Raw genomic sequence first — 19,080 nt, 5'->3', positions numbered from 1 at the left:
TATATATATATATATTTTTATATATATATATATATATATATATATATTTTCAGTTTTCATTTTAATTTGAGTTCGCATGTGACTAATTTTATGTGATTTTGTCATTTTTTAATTTCTTGTCAAGTTTTTCATCTAATATTTATATTTTGTTTTATTTTAGGATCAAAAATATAAGTATATTTTTATATATATATATATATATATATATATTTTCAGTTTTCATTTTAATTTGAGTTCGCATGTGACTAATTTTATGTGATTTTGTCATTTTTTAATTTCTTGTCAAGTTTTTCATCTAATATTTATATTTTGTTTTATTTTAGGATCAAACCAAAATATAAGTCATTAATCACTGATAATCCAGTGAGCTGTGAATTTCTACGAGTCTATCATCAGTGTGTTTACAATTTCCATCTAATTCATGAACAAATCATTCTGTGATCTAGATCAAATTATACATTAAAATGATCTGAAATAAAGTCATTCAGGTTTGCAACAAATGACAGTGAGTCATTTTTTTAAGTGAACTATGCCTTTAAATATTCAGTGTAGCAACAAATAAATGGTTTACATTTAAAATGTGAAAACCATTGAATGGGAAGGGCATACATGAAGAGAGTAATTTATAATCAATATGTTTGTAATTCAAGTGGAAATGATACATTTGTTCAGATACAGTTATTCCCTCAAGGTTTAATTTTAGGATGACATTGTAATGCAGATCTGATGTATGTACATTATACATGAACACGCATTGATCTTATCCTTTTATTGCAGTGAAATGGAATACATTTCCTGGAACAAGGCTTGGATCAGTTTTCTGCAGTTATCTTGTATTTCAGGCTTTCTGACGTTTCAAACATTTAGATGCTGATTATTCTCTTGTTCTTAGTCTAACTTTAGATGCCTATCTGTATCTCCTCTTCTTGCAGAAACCGGTTACATCGATCCGGTGCTTATAGAAAAATACAACACACCCGGGTTTGTGGGTTGCCTGTCCAGAGTGCAGTTCAACAGCATTGCTCCTCTGAAAGCCGCTCTCAGGTCCCGTGGTTCTGCACCCGTCTCACACCAGGGTAAACTGGTGGAATCCAACTGCGGAGCATCACCCCTCACGATCTCTCCCATGTCTGCTGCAACCGACCCGTGGCACCTAGACGCAGGTGAGCACATTTAAACAAGCCAAATAATAACAAAAGAGGTCTTGAAGTCCCAGAAATGCACTAAAATCTCTCAGTCCTGCATTATTTCCCAGGAGTGGTGTAAAAGACATTTAATTTCCAATGCTAGGTTATTGATTGCATCATTGCATTGCATTGACCTGACCGACGAGATCTGCCCGCTGTAAACCTCTTTATAGAAACCCTCCTAAATGTGCGGCTTAACTGCCACATTTCATTATATTGCTTTCAGTCTGATTTAAATGTGAAAAACAGATACAGAACAAAAATTCAATGCAGCAGTAGCACATTTTAGATTCGACTAACCATAACAACATAAACAGGCCTTCCTTTACTGTGTCCTGCCATTATGAAAAGGTCAATGGCCAGTTAGTGGACACAATGGCTTCTGTAAAGACAAATATGCTTTGCTCAGCTATAAGTGCATTAGTGCATCAGATTAAACCAATATATGTTTGTGTATCTGACAAACATGTTATAAAGAATTATGTTTCGTCATAGTAGTTTCTTTAAAAAATAATCCACTTGTAAATGTAGTTTATTAGGCAAAGAGAAAATGATTCATTCTCTTCTCAGACACATCAGACTGTTCAGTGTTTTCACATGTATTCGTTTTCAGTCTATCAAGGTTATTATAGTTAACTAAAACTATAAAAGTATATAGACATTTAATTATTATAATTATTATGATCTCCTACAGGTGCTGATTTCCCCTTCAATGAGGAAAGAGTGATACCGGATGGAGTAAATAGGAATTCAGCTATAATAGGGGGTGAGATGGAAACATATTCATATCTAATTCAGATGAAAAATGACTTCTTTTAAGTTATCTATCCTTTTTGCTATTCGGCCCGAATCAGTTTTCTAAAGTGTTTTTGAAAAATCACATACCCTGCCTTTAAAGGAGTATTTATTTCAAAAATGAAAATTAACTCATCCTCAGGCCATCCAAGATGTAGTTTGTTTTTTCATCGGAACAGATTTGGGGAAATTTAGCAGTACATCACTTGCTCAACAATGGATCCTCTGCAGTGAATGGGTGCCGTCAGAATGAGAGTCCAAACAGCTGATAAAAACATCACAATAATCCACTAGTAATCCACATGACTCCAACCCATCAGTTAACGTCTTATGAAGTGAAAAGCTGTTTGCAATGAAACAAATCCATCACTGAAACCTTTTTAACTTTAAACCTTTGCTTCCAGATTGCTTCCGAAGTCTTCTATCCATATTAATTTCTCCAGTGAAAAAGTCATCTCGTCTGAATTAGGAGAGAAATATACACAGATACACTGTTTACAGTGGACAACAAGGAGACATTAAAAAGTTTTAAATTAAAAATGTCTTAATGATGGATTTTTTTATTACAAACATGCAACTTTTCTCTTCACCAGATGTTAATTGATGGACTGGAGTTGTATGGATTACGTAGTAAATTATTGTGATGTTTTTATCAGTTGTTTGGACTCTCATTCTGACGGCACCCATTCACTGCAGAGGATCCATTTGATGCAATGTTAAATTTCCCCAAATCTGTTCCGATGAAGAAACAAACACATCTACATCTTGGATGGCTGTAGGGTGAGTACATTTTCAGCTAATTTTCCTTTAAAACTATTCCTTTAACAGTGGTGAATGTATTTTCTTTGCAGGTATCATAGCAGTGGTGATCTTCACTATTCTGTGCACGCTGGTGTTTCTGATCCGGTACATGTTCCGCCATAAAGGCACCTACCACACCAACGAGGCCAAGGGGGGAGAGTCGTCAGAGTCAGCCGACGCGGCCATTATCGGCACCGAGCCCAATTTCACAGAGACCATCGACGAAAGCAAGAAAGAATGGTTCATATAATGGGCGTGTACAGACTCTTTCCGAATCTTTTTTTGAGTATCAGAACTAATGTTTTGGGATCAAGCTCATCACCAGTTTAAGAAACTGTCCTGTACATAGTGACAGGCTTGTCTCTTTCTATTGTGTTTTGGCAGAAGTCTTTTAAGTGTGTAATCTCTGGATCACATGTTAATAAATCATTTCACTATGTGTGTTTTTTTTTTTTTTACAGAAACATAATTATTTGCCAAAATCCTCTTTTATGGAAAATTGTAATGTAAGTTTAATCATTTTCTTCATGTGTTCTTTTGCTTAATCTTACAAAAAGTCCTCGTGTGGAAAATGTTTAGACAGACTGTAATTGTTAAATGCTCTATATGAATATTTTTATTTAATTTATTGCACCAATGACAGAGATATAATTTTAAGATGAAATCAGATTGTATATCATCAGCGAGGGAAGAAAAACAAGGCATGCACCAAGAATTATGTCAAATCGACTCTGTCTGTTTGTAGCCTTCTGCACAGCTATGCTCATTTATTTCTTGTGGAAGCCTTCAGATTATTGTCCCTTGCCAAACACCTCTCAGTCTTAAGTATTTGTTTTGCTGAAGGCATGTATCATGGCATAAAGACGTTATTTTGAGAGATCATTTTGTCTGTGATTCATTTATGCAGGCTGTGGTAAAGCATTGGCATGGTGGCATCTATTTGGCAGATGAAAACGCAAACATGTATCATCAGTGTTTGTCATTTCATATGAAAAAGGTGGGACTACTGACATCCAATTTAATGACTTAATTCAAGGTGCCTTTAGGATTCAGCCAGCCGTCTGTGGAGAATTTATTTTGGATAAATAGGTAAAAGGAGAATCCCAACAACTCAAATGGCTGTTTGAATTTATTTGTCTGAGAAGAAAGTAGACACAACATTTATGAGTTTAGAAGTGTTCCGAACAGCAATGTTATAGAAATGTTCAGAAATGGAACATTTTATTTTATATGTATGCTACAACATTTTAAGAATTTATTGCACTGTGCATTTTGTGAAATTACTTTCGACGTGTTGAAAACTTTAAGTATTATTGACTTTTTTTGAATAAAATGTCAAATAAAACGTCATTTACGTACAGATGATCCATTCTCTCAGAGGCTGGTTCACAGAATGATTTTAGAAAACTGATGTTGCTCAACCTCAGATTTATATGTAATGTATTTATTTGTTATAAATATCTAGGTTTAGCATTATGACACATTTGCCATGTATTGGAATAATTCTGAGTCTCTGATCTGAAAGCTCATTATAATTATCTCATAGAGATGTCGAGTTATTTTGATCATTGTCAAATCAGCTCTCTTATGTGGTTTTGCGAAAAGAATCCACCCCTTCAGTGGATATGCATCTTCTTATAATTTAGATTAATATAATTTTTGGAAGGTTTTATGTGTAATGTTAAAGGATTGGAAGGGTCTGTGTTCACAATCACATCTCAGACAATAACCATGTTCATTTTGTTAAAAAATTAATTTTCAAATTGACCTTTTGGAGAGGATTGATGAGGGATTCATGAGAGTGTAAAAAGTCTTGAGTCACACTTTTATATTCTAATATCAAATTCTTCATCCCTCTTTTACATTGAAAATTTAAACATTGTTTTGTATTATTGTAAGGTTAGTTAAGGTTCACAATAAATGAAATATATGAATATATTTTTATGAGGATATTTTGTAGATGACCTAGCCTTTCATTGTGTCTCATCTATAATGTGTATTAGAGGAAGCCTGGATTTTGTTCTCAAGATCTGTGAAGAAAAAAAGTACTTAAATGTTCTTTGTAATGGAGACAGAAAGCTTTGGTCATTTTAATTGTCATAATATGACACCTTTTCATTTACAGTATTATTCTTTAGACATGTTGAATTTATGTTTTGTGAAGGTGATTTGTTTCTTTTTATGACAAGGTTTCTTGTAAAAAAAAAAGAAAGAAAACCATTTTTAATATTTGTTCAACACAGCTGTCTCTCATATGGCACATGTATAGGCCTTTTTATTAAATGTATATATAGGCCTAGATTTTTTTATCACAACAATTCAAGAAGGCTGACATTTTATTGTTTATGGGTAAATATACGAGTGAAAGTGTAAACAATATAATATATTTACTCATCTGTATCTCATGTTATGATTGCAGTCTGCTCGTGTATTCAACTTGTTTTAACGGCAGCATGACCACTATATGTGAAATTGTACATACTGTACTTTAAACTATTGTGCAATATCACAATTGTATTTACTCCTGGGGGCACATTTTTTACCTTTTGTTATGATGTTGACAAGTCTGGAATGAATAGTACAATACTTTTTATATTTAGAGCAACTCAGTTCTCGACTGGTTGTTTAACGTAAGATATTTGTACTGACCTCTTTTCATCCATCTCATTACAGTGTGAGGCCTGATTGCAAAATAAGAGAATTCCTCATTCATGTGGCTATTCTTATGGGAAGGGAATAAAAAGAAGTACCTAACAAATGTTTGGTGTGTAGTTTTTTTTTCAATGTCAACTACATTCACATTAGATGGGACTTCAGATGCTACTGTGTATCATATTATATGAATGGGAAAAAAATCGAGTTGATTACTGAGTTGTCTTTCAGTCCCTATAAAGCTACATTATCAGCATATACTTGAGACAACTAAAGCCGTTTTATAAGATAAATACTGTGTAACACGAGAATACATAAAGACAGATGTTGGATGTGGATATGCATGCATATAAAACTCAAGTCCATAATAATTTGTAAACTAGGGGTCTCTTATGTTGACACATTGTGATGACTCTTATGAAGCTTCAGTCAGTTCAGTCAGCTGCTCGAAATGCTCAATTGGTGATTGCGAGCCGCCAATAAAAAACGAAGAAGAAGAAGAAGAAGAAGAAGAAGACGAAGAAATCAGCTGCTCGAGCATAGGCTGCGTTTACACTTGGCGTATCAGGATGTTGTCAATTTATGGGACACAGACCTGCCTGGTAAGATTAGACTAAATGTTTTTGTGAAGTTTTTGGGAGGACATGTCAATTAGAACATGTAGTCACAGAAAGAAGAAACGTTTTATTTGAATAGATGATCGTTTTACTTAAAACTGCTTTGACTAAGACGATGTCAGTTACTGTTTGTCTTGTCTTTCCTTGACGTTTCCCTTTCGCTCGTTTTGTTTTATTAGGTCACAGTCGTTCCTTTTCGCTTACATGCTGTTGCTAAAAAGATTGTAGATGTGTGTTCATATTTCATATATTTTGGAACCTCTTTTGACTAAGGTTGACTATATTAAGAAAGGTTTAGTGTTTTACGATACCGTTCAAAAGTTTGGGTTCAGTAGGTTCAATTTAAAAGTAGTTAACGTATTTCAAATAAATAGCCTACTATTCTTTTGAACTTTTTATTCATCAAAGTATCCTGAAAAAGTGTCACGGTTTGCACAAAAATATTAAGGAGCACAACTTTTCCGTGGCCTACTGATAAGAATAAGAAATGGGTATTTCTTGAGCAACAAATCAGCATTTTAGAATGATTTCTGAAGGAATATGTCACTGATGACAGAAGTAATGGCTGCTGAAAATTCAGCTTTGCCATCACAGAAATATATATAAACTATACTAAAACAGGAAACGGTTATTTCAAATTGCAATAATATTTCACAATGTTACAGTTTTAAACTTTTTTTCCCCCCTATCATAAATGTAGCCTTGGTGAACAAAAAAAAATGTCTTTCAAAAACAAATAAATCTGACTGACCTCAAACTTTTAGTAGCGTAAATGTTTTATTACCTATTATTTATTTAATACTAAATTAAATGTATAGTTAATTAAATTACTATACATATTAACTATTATAAACTAAATTATCTGTATAATTAATATACAAAAAATTAACTATCAGTTAAATATTTGTTCAAATCTTTTTTGTTCTGTAGTTAAGATTATACTATATTTCCATCTGTTTGTCTAAATAGTCCATGCTAAATCTTTTTAATGTCCCTAAATGGGTGTTTAAAACGGATCTAGCAGAGAGATCAAATTTAAAGAACTTCTTTTTAACTCTTGCAGATGCCTCGCTGAAGCGGTTGGTAACTACAGTGATTCTACAGCACTGCTCAAAATCAACCTGATTTTGATCCATATCCATTACAATCAGCACAAAGATTCAGCAAGTGCAAAATGCCACGATCAAAGGAAATTCCAGAAGATGTAAAAGAAAAGATAATTTTTTACTATAAGTCTGGCAAGGGTTACAAAGCTGTTTCTAAAATTATGGGACTGCATCGATCCACTGTCAGAACTATAATTTCCAAATGGAAAATACATGGAACAGTGATGAATCGTCCCAGGAGTGGTCGACCCACAAAAATTTCACCACGGACACAACGTAAAATCATCCAAGAAGTCACAAAGAAACCTGGAATGACATCCAAAGAACTGCAGGCTTCTCTTGCTTTAGCGAAAGTCAAAGTTCATGACTCTACAATCAGACGGAAACTGGGCCAAATTAGGAAACTCAAGATAGTATCAAAGCAAAAAACACTGCAGAAGAAGAAAATAAATGCTTGTGTCTTGTTTGAAAATAATCTACAGGAAGATTCCCACGTTTATGAGGAAAATCCTATAAAAACAGAAGTGGCAGAAGTGGAAGTTTTTATTTGATAAGAGTCCCATCATGTCCAGTGTAAAACAAACAGTCCTACAGCAATCCACAGTATATTGATTTAAAAAAAAAAAAAACTATTTTGTACCTGTATTCACTCTTGTGACTTTTTTTTTTACTACATTTTGCTGTGTCAGGTATGAGTAGTACAGTACTTCAACTCACCGTATAAGGCCTGACTGAAAAATAATAAAATTACTCATCTATAGTACTATCCCTGTGCAAAGAAAAAAAACATGTCATGTAATTTGTTTGAAGCTACATTTGTGTTATGACTTCAACTGGATTATTACTAGGTGGGAACTGGACTTTTTATTTAGCCTTTTCGGTGAGCAATTTGTCAGGTTCTAGTGTCTAGCAGAACTATTACTTTGGTTAAAGGGATAGTTCACTCAAAAATGAAAATTCTGTCATTCATTTACTCACCCTCAAGTTGTTCCAAACCTTTATGAGTTTTTTTTTTTCTTCTTCTGTTGAGCACAGAAGAAGATGTTCTGAGGAATGTTAGCTTATGGCATTGACTTTTATAGTATGTTTAAAAAAAAAATCAATAAAAAAGAGAATGTGGAAGTCAATGGCTACCATCAACTGTTTGGTTACCAGCATATCAAAATATCTTCTTGTTTGTTCAACAGAGGAAAGAAACTCATGCAGGTTTGGAACAAGTGGAGGGTGAGTAAATGATGACAGAGTTTTCATTTTGGGTGAGGTCATGTAAAAAGTTCTTAAAACTCCATGCATGGGCAGTTTTATCATGAATATACATTTGAAATATTTTATCAGGTAGAAAATGAATCAAATTTTTTTTTTTTAAATCTTCTCCTAAAACTTTATCCAATAAATCAACTGGAAAGTCTATGGGGGAACCCTGGACTCAAAAAGGGTGAGAAGCACTGCACGCGAGGACTTGCGTTAGTGAACTCCTGGCAAGGATAAACGCATCAGCTGCACATAATTGCTTCCTCGCCGGCCGCCATCTTGCGCAACCATCCTAGAGGTCGCTGTATTTCTCTGCAGTGTGGCGTATGACGCGTCACCCGCTCTACGGAATTCCTATCCCTATTAGTGATGGGAAGTTCGGTTCTTTTCCGCGAACCGGTTCTTTCGGACAGTTCGATTCAATAAACCGGTTGAAAAAACCGGTTCACCGGTTCTTTTACGCTCGACGTAATGACGTCATTGGCGATGACGTGTACTGTTTGAGTAAATTAATTACTCCTGGATATTGGTTTATTTCGACTCGGAGGGAGTGTCAGCCACGTTAAAAAAGTAAATAACTTAAGTAAATTGTGGATTAATGCTACCTGGAGACGCGAACCGTTTCAAACGATTCAGTCCGATTTGGTGAACTGGTTCAACCGGTTCACTAAGAAGAACCGGTTAAATTGAACGATTCGTTCGCGAACCGGTCATCACTAATCCCTATAATCTCCAGCTGCAGAGAGCAAAGACCTCAACACCTTTTACAGCGCAACATTGCAGACGGGTAAAATGAAATACGTGTCAGCCACTTGGGTTTCAGGATAATATATACCTAGCAGGGGATGTTTGACCGAACAGGTGGCCATTTTACACAATACATAAAAAGCTTCGCCACACTAGAGGAGTTTGTGAATAATATAGGTTGTTTGTTGTATGTCAGTCGTTTACTTTGCATTAATATGCCCTAAGCGTCACTTTACGAGGTACCCAAAGCTAACCAGCATTGCAGTTGTCTTAAAAGCATTCATTAAAAACTTTTTGATCCAGCCCACAGTGATTTAATGCAAAAGTAGAGAAATGTTACTCACTTTTACCTTAAATGTTCTTTGTTTTGACCCCCCTGGAAACATAAGAAAAGCCTAGTGTAAATTATTTCACTTCAGTCGATAAAATGGTGAACAGACAGAATTGTATTTTGGTTTGCTGTGAAAATGCCAGAGTTATCCCACATTAATGAATGTGGGCTATTAGGTCAGGAAGTCTAGCCTTAAACTAAGAAGGTTAAAGGTGACCAGGCACAAGCAGGTTGACGTTCACAATCTGTTTTCAGTATAATACCCGTATTAAAGTCATTGTCCTCTTCAGCCATCTGCATCTCTTATATGTCACCATAAGCTGGGCTGATCCTAACGGTGTGACGCCACTCCTTCTAGTTTATTTCCCCTGCAGTAAAACCAGAGTAGGTTTTGTCATTTACTGTTGCTAGAACCAGGTGTTTTAAAACCTGCTTTATTATTTGCTTTCTCACAGATACGTTGTGTTTGGACTCTACTGTAACCCTGGATCATCCTGTGAAGATTCAGCAAATGCATAATGCCACGATCAAATGAACTTCCTGAAGAGTTCAAAGAGAAGGTTATTTTCTACCATAAAGCAGGTAAAGGATACAAATCCATTTCAAAGATTATGGGACTTCACCGATCAACAATCAGATCCATAATCTGCAAGTGGAAAATACACGGAACAGTGATGAATCTTCCTAGGAGTGGTCGACCAGCTAAAATCTCTTCACGGGCGGAATGTAAAATCATCCAAGAAGTGGCAAAAAAGCCTGAAATAACATCTAAAGAGCTGCAGGCTATTCTTGCTTTATCTAAAGTCAAAGTTCATGAATCCACAATCAGGAAGAGACTGGGCCGAATCAGGCATTGTGAGAGAGTATCAAGGCGAAAATCACTGCAGAAAAAGAAGAAAATAAATGCTCATCTCTTGTTGGAGAAGAAACTACAGGAAGATGGTCAAGTTTTTGAGGAAAATCTTGTAAAGACAGAAGTGGCAGAAGTTGAAGTTTTTGTTTGATAAGGATCCTATTGTGTCAGAAAAAGGTTTGCAACAGTCCACAGTAAAAACATGTTGCCAGCCGTGTTACACTTCTTATAGTCTTTATTTTGTACTTATATTTAATTCTGGCACCATATTTTTTTTTTACTTATTGCTGTGTCAGGCATGAATAGTTATATATTTATTTATATATATATATATATATATATATACAGTATCATTTTGTTCACTCACTAAAGTGGTTATGTGCAATAAGACATTTATGCAGTAATATTTTTGTTTATCGCATTGTATAAGGCCTGACAGCAAAATAAGGGAAATGTTCATCAATATTATTATTAAAAACAAATGATAAACAAAACATGCATATAAAATGCTTGTCATATCAATTACTTGGGCTATGACTGGATTGGGGCCTAAAATGGAACGTCTGCAGAAAAGTGTAAATGCATTGATGTGTTTTTATTGTTTATTTTCTATGCTCCCAGTCATGTTTGACGTTCTAGTGGAAACATTACATAGAGTGCAGATATAATGTACAGTGTTGTGAAAATGTATTTGCCCTCCTCTTGATTTCTTCTGGTTTTCTGTCAATTTCATACAAAAGCAACCTGAGTAAACACATATAGATTGTTTTTATTTTATTTTTTTATTGAAGCAAAAAATAAATTAAGTAATTAATAAAAACACCTCCAGCATGAATTGCACGTTTAAGGTCCTGCCACAGCATCTCAGTTGGGTTCAAGTCAGGACTTTGACTAAGGCCCTGCCAGAACCTTAACTTTGACCCATTCAGGGGTTTACTTACTTTTGCTTTGGGTCCTTGTCTTGCTGAATAATCCAGTGGAACTTGAACTTCAACTTGTCTGGACATTCTCCTTTAAGATTTTCTGGTAGAGAGCAGAAATCATGTTTCCCTCAGTTATTGCAAGTTGCCCAGGCGGCTGAAGCTGCAAAGCATCCCCACAGCAGCACACTGCCACCAACATGCTTGGCTGTACATATCAAGTTCTTTTTGTGGAGTTCGAAAATTGGTTAATGCCAGATCTAATGGGACGCCTGTCTTCCAAACAGTTCCACTTTTGACTCATCCATCCACAAAAAAATTCTCCCAAAAGGTGTGAGGATCATGGAGGCAAAATTCAGAATAGCATTAATGTTTTTGGGGGCTTAGCAGTGGTTTTCGTCTTGTAATTCTTACATGGATGCCATAGTTGGCCAGTGTCTTTTGAATTGTGAAGTCATGACCTTTATTGATGCAAGGAGAGGCCCGCAGTTCCTTCAGTGTTGTCCTTGGGTCTTTTGTGACTTCCTGGATGAGTCATTGCTGCACTCTTTGAGGAATTTTGGAAGGTCGACTATTTCTGGGCTGGTTCGCTACTGTGCTGTTTTTTTTTTTTCTTCTTCTTTTTCATTTGGAGATAATGGCTCTCACTGTGGTTCAAACACTTTTTACAGTACTGTACATAAATGCATATTTTGGCTTGTACTGCTACCAGTTATTACACAAGAGGAAATGTATCCCTGCATTCAGAAATGGTCTTTCTGCTTTGCCTTTCTAGTGTTCAATTGGATGTTTTTCTTCTTGCATCATAAGACAATGTTCTCAACCAGTTCCATATACTCTCATTCATACTTTGATCTCTCTCAAGATTGATTTTACAATACAGGCTGCTTTAATGTCAGTGAAGCCATGCAAGACTGCTATTGTTTCTTATGAAATGTCTTAAAGGGGTCCTATTATGCTCTTTTACAAAGTCTTGATTTTGTTTTGGGTGTGCATTAGAACAGGCTCTCATACTAGGTTGTTCGAAAAACACATTATTTTTCACATATTTTACATTATTACAACACCTCTCTCCCCAGTCTGGCACGAACGACCAAATACACAAAATAATGTTCTTTTTAGCAGCATCATATGACCCCTTTAAACCCGGATGATTGTAACCACTCTTAAGTTCGTCTGCCTTGGGAAAGCTAGCGTGTCTCTGACATAGTGATAACACTCATTACCAGGTCTCGTCCCATTCGTCGATATTTGTGATATCACAAATCTTGGAAAATATGCGTTGTAGTCCAAACGAGTCGTTCGTTGTAGTTTTTGAAAAGTGATTTCTGTTAAATAAAATATCTCCTTTTGAAGTGGACTTTGAGCTTTGTAATTTTGCAGATCTTTTTTATGCTCAAACAGCAACATTACAGACTAACTAAAGTTGAAAAAGTGAAAAAGCATAATAGGACCCCTTTAAAATCGCTGCACTGACAGGGACACTGTAAAATGCTATCTTTTCTAATCCATTTAGTACAAAATATTGGCACTTTGTGGTGAATAGTTGCAACAACATACTGGAAGCCGTAGTTTTTCAGAGAAATGTTGGCAGGTTGCTTATTGATAACATATTTTCCATTGTATTAATCTAATTAAATTACTCAATACATCATATGATTAAGCAAAACAATGTATTCTGCCCTATAAATTACAGATTTGGTAAGATGTCACTCACAAGATCTAAAATGAGTAAGGTAACTAAATTATAGTTAGTTAGAAATTTAGCTTGGAGGTATTTATAGAATAAATGTATGTAGAGAATAAATGTATTATTTAAAAATAATAAAATGTATAAAAATTTAATAATTGATAAGTCTTGTGTGACTATGGGCGCTCAAGTTGGCAAACGCTAGGGGTCGATATTGTGTAAAACGCTTCATTTGCTCTACAGGATTTCCAATCATTTCCAGTCAGCTAGAGAAGCATAGAAACTTCAACCCGTTACAGCTGGACGTCAGAGATCACGGGTAAATTTAAATATCCGTATTTATCTATCAGCCACTTCGTTTTGGCATGACTAAGGGGGAGATATTTGTCCATTTACCGAGAACGGAAATGTTTTTGTTTTTCTTCAGTAACGTTAGTGAGTTAGCCAGTAGTATCTTAAATTCGTGGGTGCAAGTGAATAATAGATATTTTAGTGGTTATTTTAGTTATCGTACAATGCCACTCGTTTATTTGCCATTATATGTCTTAATATTATGTCCAGCAGTGTAACTGAAGCTAACCAGCTGTTAACTTGCATTGCTAATGTATCAATACCATTTACAAATATTGTGGCAAAATTAGTGATTATCTTGAAGTGATCATACATTGGGTTGTGAATCTTTGGGTTGACAGGGAGTCGATTTTCGTGAGTTTCGATTTATGCAAACGCTTCAGTTTAATTATACACACGGTTTAATCAGCAATGAATAAATCGCGTCTTTTTAATGAGGGTATTTACTTCCCCGAATGAATTGCAGGCAAGAAAATCAATGTAAAATGATGGCACTGTTTTATCTTGTAGAAAATAATGGAAGTTTACATGCATTGAAAATATTTTATTTCACTTGTGGTCATTAATGTTTTGCCAAATGCTTGAGTATGTTTGACTTGAGAACTTTGAATTATGATTGTGAATGAAATGTGCTATATATTACTAAACTTGTCTTGCCTCACCAAGACCAGCAATTATGCAGTCACCAGAGTAAAATATTTTATTTTTGGAAATTAAAGTGAAAAGTTTGCTTTTTCACAGATACCTTGCTGAAGTGGTTGGACCCCAGATCAGCCTGCAGCTCCATCTGAAGACAGCACGCACTACTCCTTAGCCATTAAATAGACATGAAGCTGCCAGCATAAAGGGTCTGCAAATGCATAATGGCACGATCAGGTGAAATTGCAGAAGATATCAAAGAAAAGATCATTTCTTACCATAAGTCTGGTAAGGGTTACAAATCCATTTCAAAGATTACGGGACTTCACCGATCCACAATCAGATCAATAATCTGCAAATGGAAAACACTTGGAACAGTGATGAATCTTCCCAGAAGTGGTCGACCGTCGAAAATCTCTACAAAGGCTGAACGTAAAATCATCAAGGAAGTCACAAAGAAACCGGAAATAACACCCAAAGAACTAAAAGCTTGTCTTGCCTTAGCTAAAGTCAAAGTTTCTGAATCAACAATCAGAAGAACACTGGGGAAATTAGGCTATGTGAGAGAGTGTGAAACCGAAAATCAATGCAGAAACGAAAAAGGTGTTTGATGAGAATAGTTTAAGCCAAAATTTGAGTTTTCTATGTAAAATGAACAGGCCTAAAAATGTTCATCAATATTGTTATTCCTGTGGAAGTGAAATAAAATATAAAATGTGTTATGTATTTTAATTTGGGTTATTACTGTTTGGGATCTGTGCAATGAAATTCATCTGTTTCCTTTAAATTGTCTTTATATTGATGCATTTACAATAAATTTATAAATAAACTAGATATTTTATAATTATTAGATATGAGCAACATAAAACATTTTAGACACTTAATAGTACTTAACAGACATTATTATATATACTGCAGACTTTTTTGTTTGTTTTTTTGTAACAGTAGGATTTTGTGTAATGTGAAGAAGTGGGTGAACACTAGATAATGGGAACACTGTATTTTAACAATATGCATTCAATGACTATATTACAATATGGACATACACCACTGGGTGTACTAGGAGCTTGAGAAGGTTCTGTATTATCAAAGTGCACTTTATAGTGAATTCATTGTACCCTAGAAAATGAGTTTCACAAAAGAGCCAAGCAATACAAGACAAAAACACCCATGAAAGGAATACATTGGCAGCTATCAATGTAGTGGGGGTGTTTAGAAAATAAATAAAGAAATAAGTTAAAATATATAAATGAGGAAAAAATGTGAGAATATATCATTTTTGGTTGGTACAGTTTGAAATTATGGACACCTGGACACTCACGTTTGTGAACACTAGAGGTCGCTGTATCTGTCAGTGAACACTAGAGGTCGCTGTATTTCTCTGAGCTGTGGCGTATGACGCTTCACTCGCTCTATAATACGGAATTGCCGATCATCTCCTCTTCAGTCATACACAGCATTGGGCCTCAACCTCATACAGCTCGACGTTAGAAACGGACACAGGTAAGACTGAATATCTTTACATACCTGTCAGCAACCATGGTTTGGCAGGACATATACCTAGACGGAGATATTTGTCAATTTATCGAGAAAGAAGGCAAACGTTTTTGTGCTATTGCAAACGACTTCATGAATGGGTAACGTTAGCCATTTTACAACAATATCTCAAAAGCTTCAACGTATTATAGCAGTAGGTTGATAGCAAATGTTGTTTGCCTTATTTTTAGGTCATATTATAATGTCAGTTGTTTATTTGGCCTTAATATGTCTTAATAGTTCTCATTGGCAGTTTACCAGGGTAAGTTACCTGAAGTTAGCGAGCTGCTACCTAGCATTGCTAATGTATTAATACTGTTTAGAAAAACACCACCCTAAAATAGGCATGGAATTAACACACATTATATATTTAAGATGTTAACATGCTCTTCTTGGTCAAGTCTATGATGGCGACCTAAAGCTGAGGCCGACTGAAGAGTGAACAGTCATTTACACATTCACATTAATTCTGCTGTCTACGTTACCTAGACAACATTGTTGGGCCAAAATGCTGTCTGCTAGGTAGGCAACTCAGACGTATGCAACTCAGACGTCAGAGACTGCCATACGTGACCCAGAATTGGTTTTATTTTAATGATTCCTAAACCTCATATGCCAGTGTATGGTATGTTTCCTTCTGAAATTAGAAAGATTTTCCAAGAGGATGGTTAATGGGTCATGCTAATATTGGCTTGCTTTATTGGCAAAGGAGTCTTCAGATGTCAAAAAAGATCAGTAGATGTAGTAACTTCCATGAATTGATTTACAACCAAAACTGTCATGATAGTCATGTAGATTTGTGTTTTTGTTGTTTGTTTTTTTGTAGTCAGTTTGCCTACATTACTCAACAAGAAGTAGCCTAATTATTATTATTATTTTTTTTATTTATTTTTTTGTCACTCATAAAACAATGTTTATGTTCAAACTTATGATGAATAAGCTGACAGGTCAAGAAAAGTATTCAGTGTCTAATGTCCTTCTTAGGCAGCTGGCTTTAAGTTTTGTTTTGAATTGGTCATAGTAAATGCTTGATTCAGTGCACAGTTTATGAGCGTTTAAAGGGATAGTTCAGGCAAAAGTGAAAATTCTGTCATCGTTTACTCACCCTCATGTCTTTCCAAACCTGTATGACCTTTTCCCCATGAAATGGAAGCTAATAGTAATCAAAACTATTTAATTAGCAACATTTTTCAGAATATCTCCTTTTGTGTTCCACAGAAGAAAGAAAGTGATTCTGTGTGATTCGCTTTTACCATGACTTAAAGTACTTCTGGGCTGTACTCCGACTGTAATTGTTGAAATTTTGACTACCTACAGATCACATGGAAATATCCCACTGATGAATGTGGGTCAGAGAGAGAGTCTAGCCTTGCTCTGGCTGAACTAATAAGATTAAATGTGGCCAGGCTCAAGCAGTTAGACATTGAAAAACTGTTTTCCTACAGTGATCAGGCCATGCTCTTGAGTGTCATGTTTAATACACTGCCTTAAAAGTACTGAAATATTATGGGTAATGAATGACTAGTACTGCTATTAAGAGCTTATCTATTACAGATAAGATTATACACAACCTATATCGTAAAGTTGTGTTTGTATATGTGTGTAGTGGAGTGAGGGAGCATTAAAAGTCATTGTCCTCTTCAACTGCGACATCTCTCATACAGTGGGTATAGAAAAGAATCACCCCCTTTAAAATAATCACATTTTGTTGCTTTGCAGCCTGAAATTAAGATGGACACAGTTTTTGTTTTATCTAGCTATATTTACTCTGGGCTGGGCTGATCCTGACGGTGTGACGTCACTCCATCTTGTTTATTTCCCCTGATGTAAAACCTCTCACTCTCTGGGTCAGTGATTTAGCAGGGCTGGGTCAGTTGTGCGACATTTCTTTTCTTGATTTATACAGAAAAAAACCTTACTTAGCAGATACTTGAGCATTTACATCTAAACATGACTTGGTCTATCTGAATCCTCACAGCTACATTTTATCACTCAGAGATGTTTTTAAATGAACTTAGTCTTAGACATATATTGGTCACTAGAGTTGGTTCTGCTGGCTATAGAAACAGCTGTCTGTAAACAAGAAGCCTTTGAAAGAACGATGTGGGAAATGCTATTAATAACCCAGCTAAACCCAATCCTGCTGGTCACATGTTTTGATGCATCAGTCCGCGGTTGCTCTTGCCTCTCTGACATGTGGCATCTCGAACGTCACAACATGTAAACAATGACCGGCAAGATTCATATCCTCTGCACCTCAACACGCAACAGTCAGACACGCTGCTAAATATAACACTGACCCAACGCTTGTCACATCACATAAGCTCTGGAATGATGCTTGGTTTCCCATGAGTCTTCTGTTAGGTTTGCTTTTTTCTTAAAGGGTAAAGTCATGGATTTTCAACCAGCTTTGTATTGTTACAGTTTCTCAGCATCAGTAGTAAATGAACAATGCGTAATATTATATTTCAATGTTACCTACACCAAGATATCCCCATTTGTTTGTCAGCTAATGTCATTTTACGTCATCCGACGGACTTTTAACAGCTCCACGGCTTTTGCGGAAGCTACAGATTGTACTTCCGCATTTTTGTATCCTTGCTCACGGATATTCTGATCGAACCCTGCGTATTATGGATGTTAAAGTTTTTCTACTTTTTTACACGATAATTGTTAGTTCTGCCCTGTTTAACACCTGTAAATGTTGCTACTGGATGTCACGCATAACTCCATGCATAACCTGTTGTTGTTGTTATATCCATCATAATGAAAACAATATTCTATAATTTATGGTTATTTTTAAATTGCACCCTTTTAAAATGGCAATAAGTGTGGTTATTTAATTTCAAACCTTTTTTTGTTTGCTCTCCCAGATACCGTGCCTAAGTGTTTGGACTCTGCTGTAACCCTAGATCAGCCTGCAGCACCATCTGTGAGGTGTAGCAGTACTCATCCCTGAACTGATCCTGTCTAAATGCTCTCCAGCATGGTGGACTACATGTGAAGCAGCAGTGTTCTGGAGCAGAACGGGGAGAAGAGAGGATTTATCTGACGTGAGCAGACGGGTACAGAGACTATGTCATCCAACCGGGGCCAGAACACCCACGGGCTCAAACAGATTGGGCTGGACCAGATCTGGGATGACCTGAGAGCAGGAATACAGCAGGTCTATACACGCCAGAGCATGGCTAAGGCACGCTACATGGAACTCTATACGTATCTTACCAGGCACCGCGGGATGAATGGGGATTAAAGGGGGCAGCAGCTGTGGCCAGCACACCGAAAGGCTTTGTCTGTTTAAGTGTGGTACCATGTGTGTGAATTTTGCGCTTGTAGTGAGAATAAGACCTCGGCTTATGAGTCAAATCCATTAAATGGTTTGGGTTGCTGAACATTGCATTGCTTGTTTCATTAAAGGGGTCATATGGTGTTGCTAAAAAGAACATTATTTTGTGTATTTGGTGTAATGAAATGCTTATGCGGTTTAAGGTTCAGAAAACATTATTTTCCACATACTGTACATTATTGTTTCTCCTCTATGCCCCGCCTTTCTGAAACACATCGATTTTTACAAAGCTCATCGGTCTGAAAAGCGAGGTGTGCT

The 19,080-nt window shown here is 35.8% G+C and overlaps 2 protein-coding genes across 2 annotated transcripts in view; both read left to right on the top strand.

The window, feature by feature from the left end:
* LOC107741949 (contactin-associated protein-like 2) overlaps positions 1 to 3,435 on the top strand; it is a 204,760-nt gene extending 201,325 nt beyond the window's left edge. Inside the window, exons 19-21 of the mRNA XM_016554763.1 lie at positions 933 to 1,163; positions 1,882 to 1,953; positions 2,834 to 3,435. Of these exons, the coding sequence (XP_016410249.1) occupies positions 933 to 1,163; positions 1,882 to 1,953; positions 2,834 to 3,033 (503 nt within the window). The 3' untranslated portion in view covers positions 3,034 to 3,435. The remainder of the gene's footprint in view (positions 1 to 932; positions 1,164 to 1,881; positions 1,954 to 2,833) is intronic.
* An 11,914-nt stretch (positions 3,436 to 15,349) lies between these two features.
* The window catches only part of LOC107741709 (cullin-1-like), a 14,711-nt gene continuing 10,980 nt past the window's right edge, over positions 15,350 to 19,080 (top strand). The window contains exons 1-2 of the mRNA XM_016554481.1: positions 15,350 to 15,443; positions 18,350 to 18,692. Of these exons, the coding sequence (XP_016409967.1) occupies positions 18,553 to 18,692 (140 nt within the window). The 5' untranslated portion in view covers positions 15,350 to 15,443; positions 18,350 to 18,552. The remainder of the gene's footprint in view (positions 15,444 to 18,349; positions 18,693 to 19,080) is intronic.

Source organism: Sinocyclocheilus rhinocerous, unplaced genomic scaffold, assembly GCF_001515625.1.
Source record: "Sinocyclocheilus rhinocerous isolate Xijiao unplaced genomic scaffold, SAMN03320098_v1.1 scaffold100, whole genome shotgun sequence".
In the NCBI taxonomy this organism is placed as follows: Eukaryota; Metazoa; Chordata; class Actinopteri; order Cypriniformes; family Cyprinidae; genus Sinocyclocheilus; species Sinocyclocheilus rhinocerous.
This window is presented reverse-complemented; position numbering and strand designations above follow the sequence as displayed.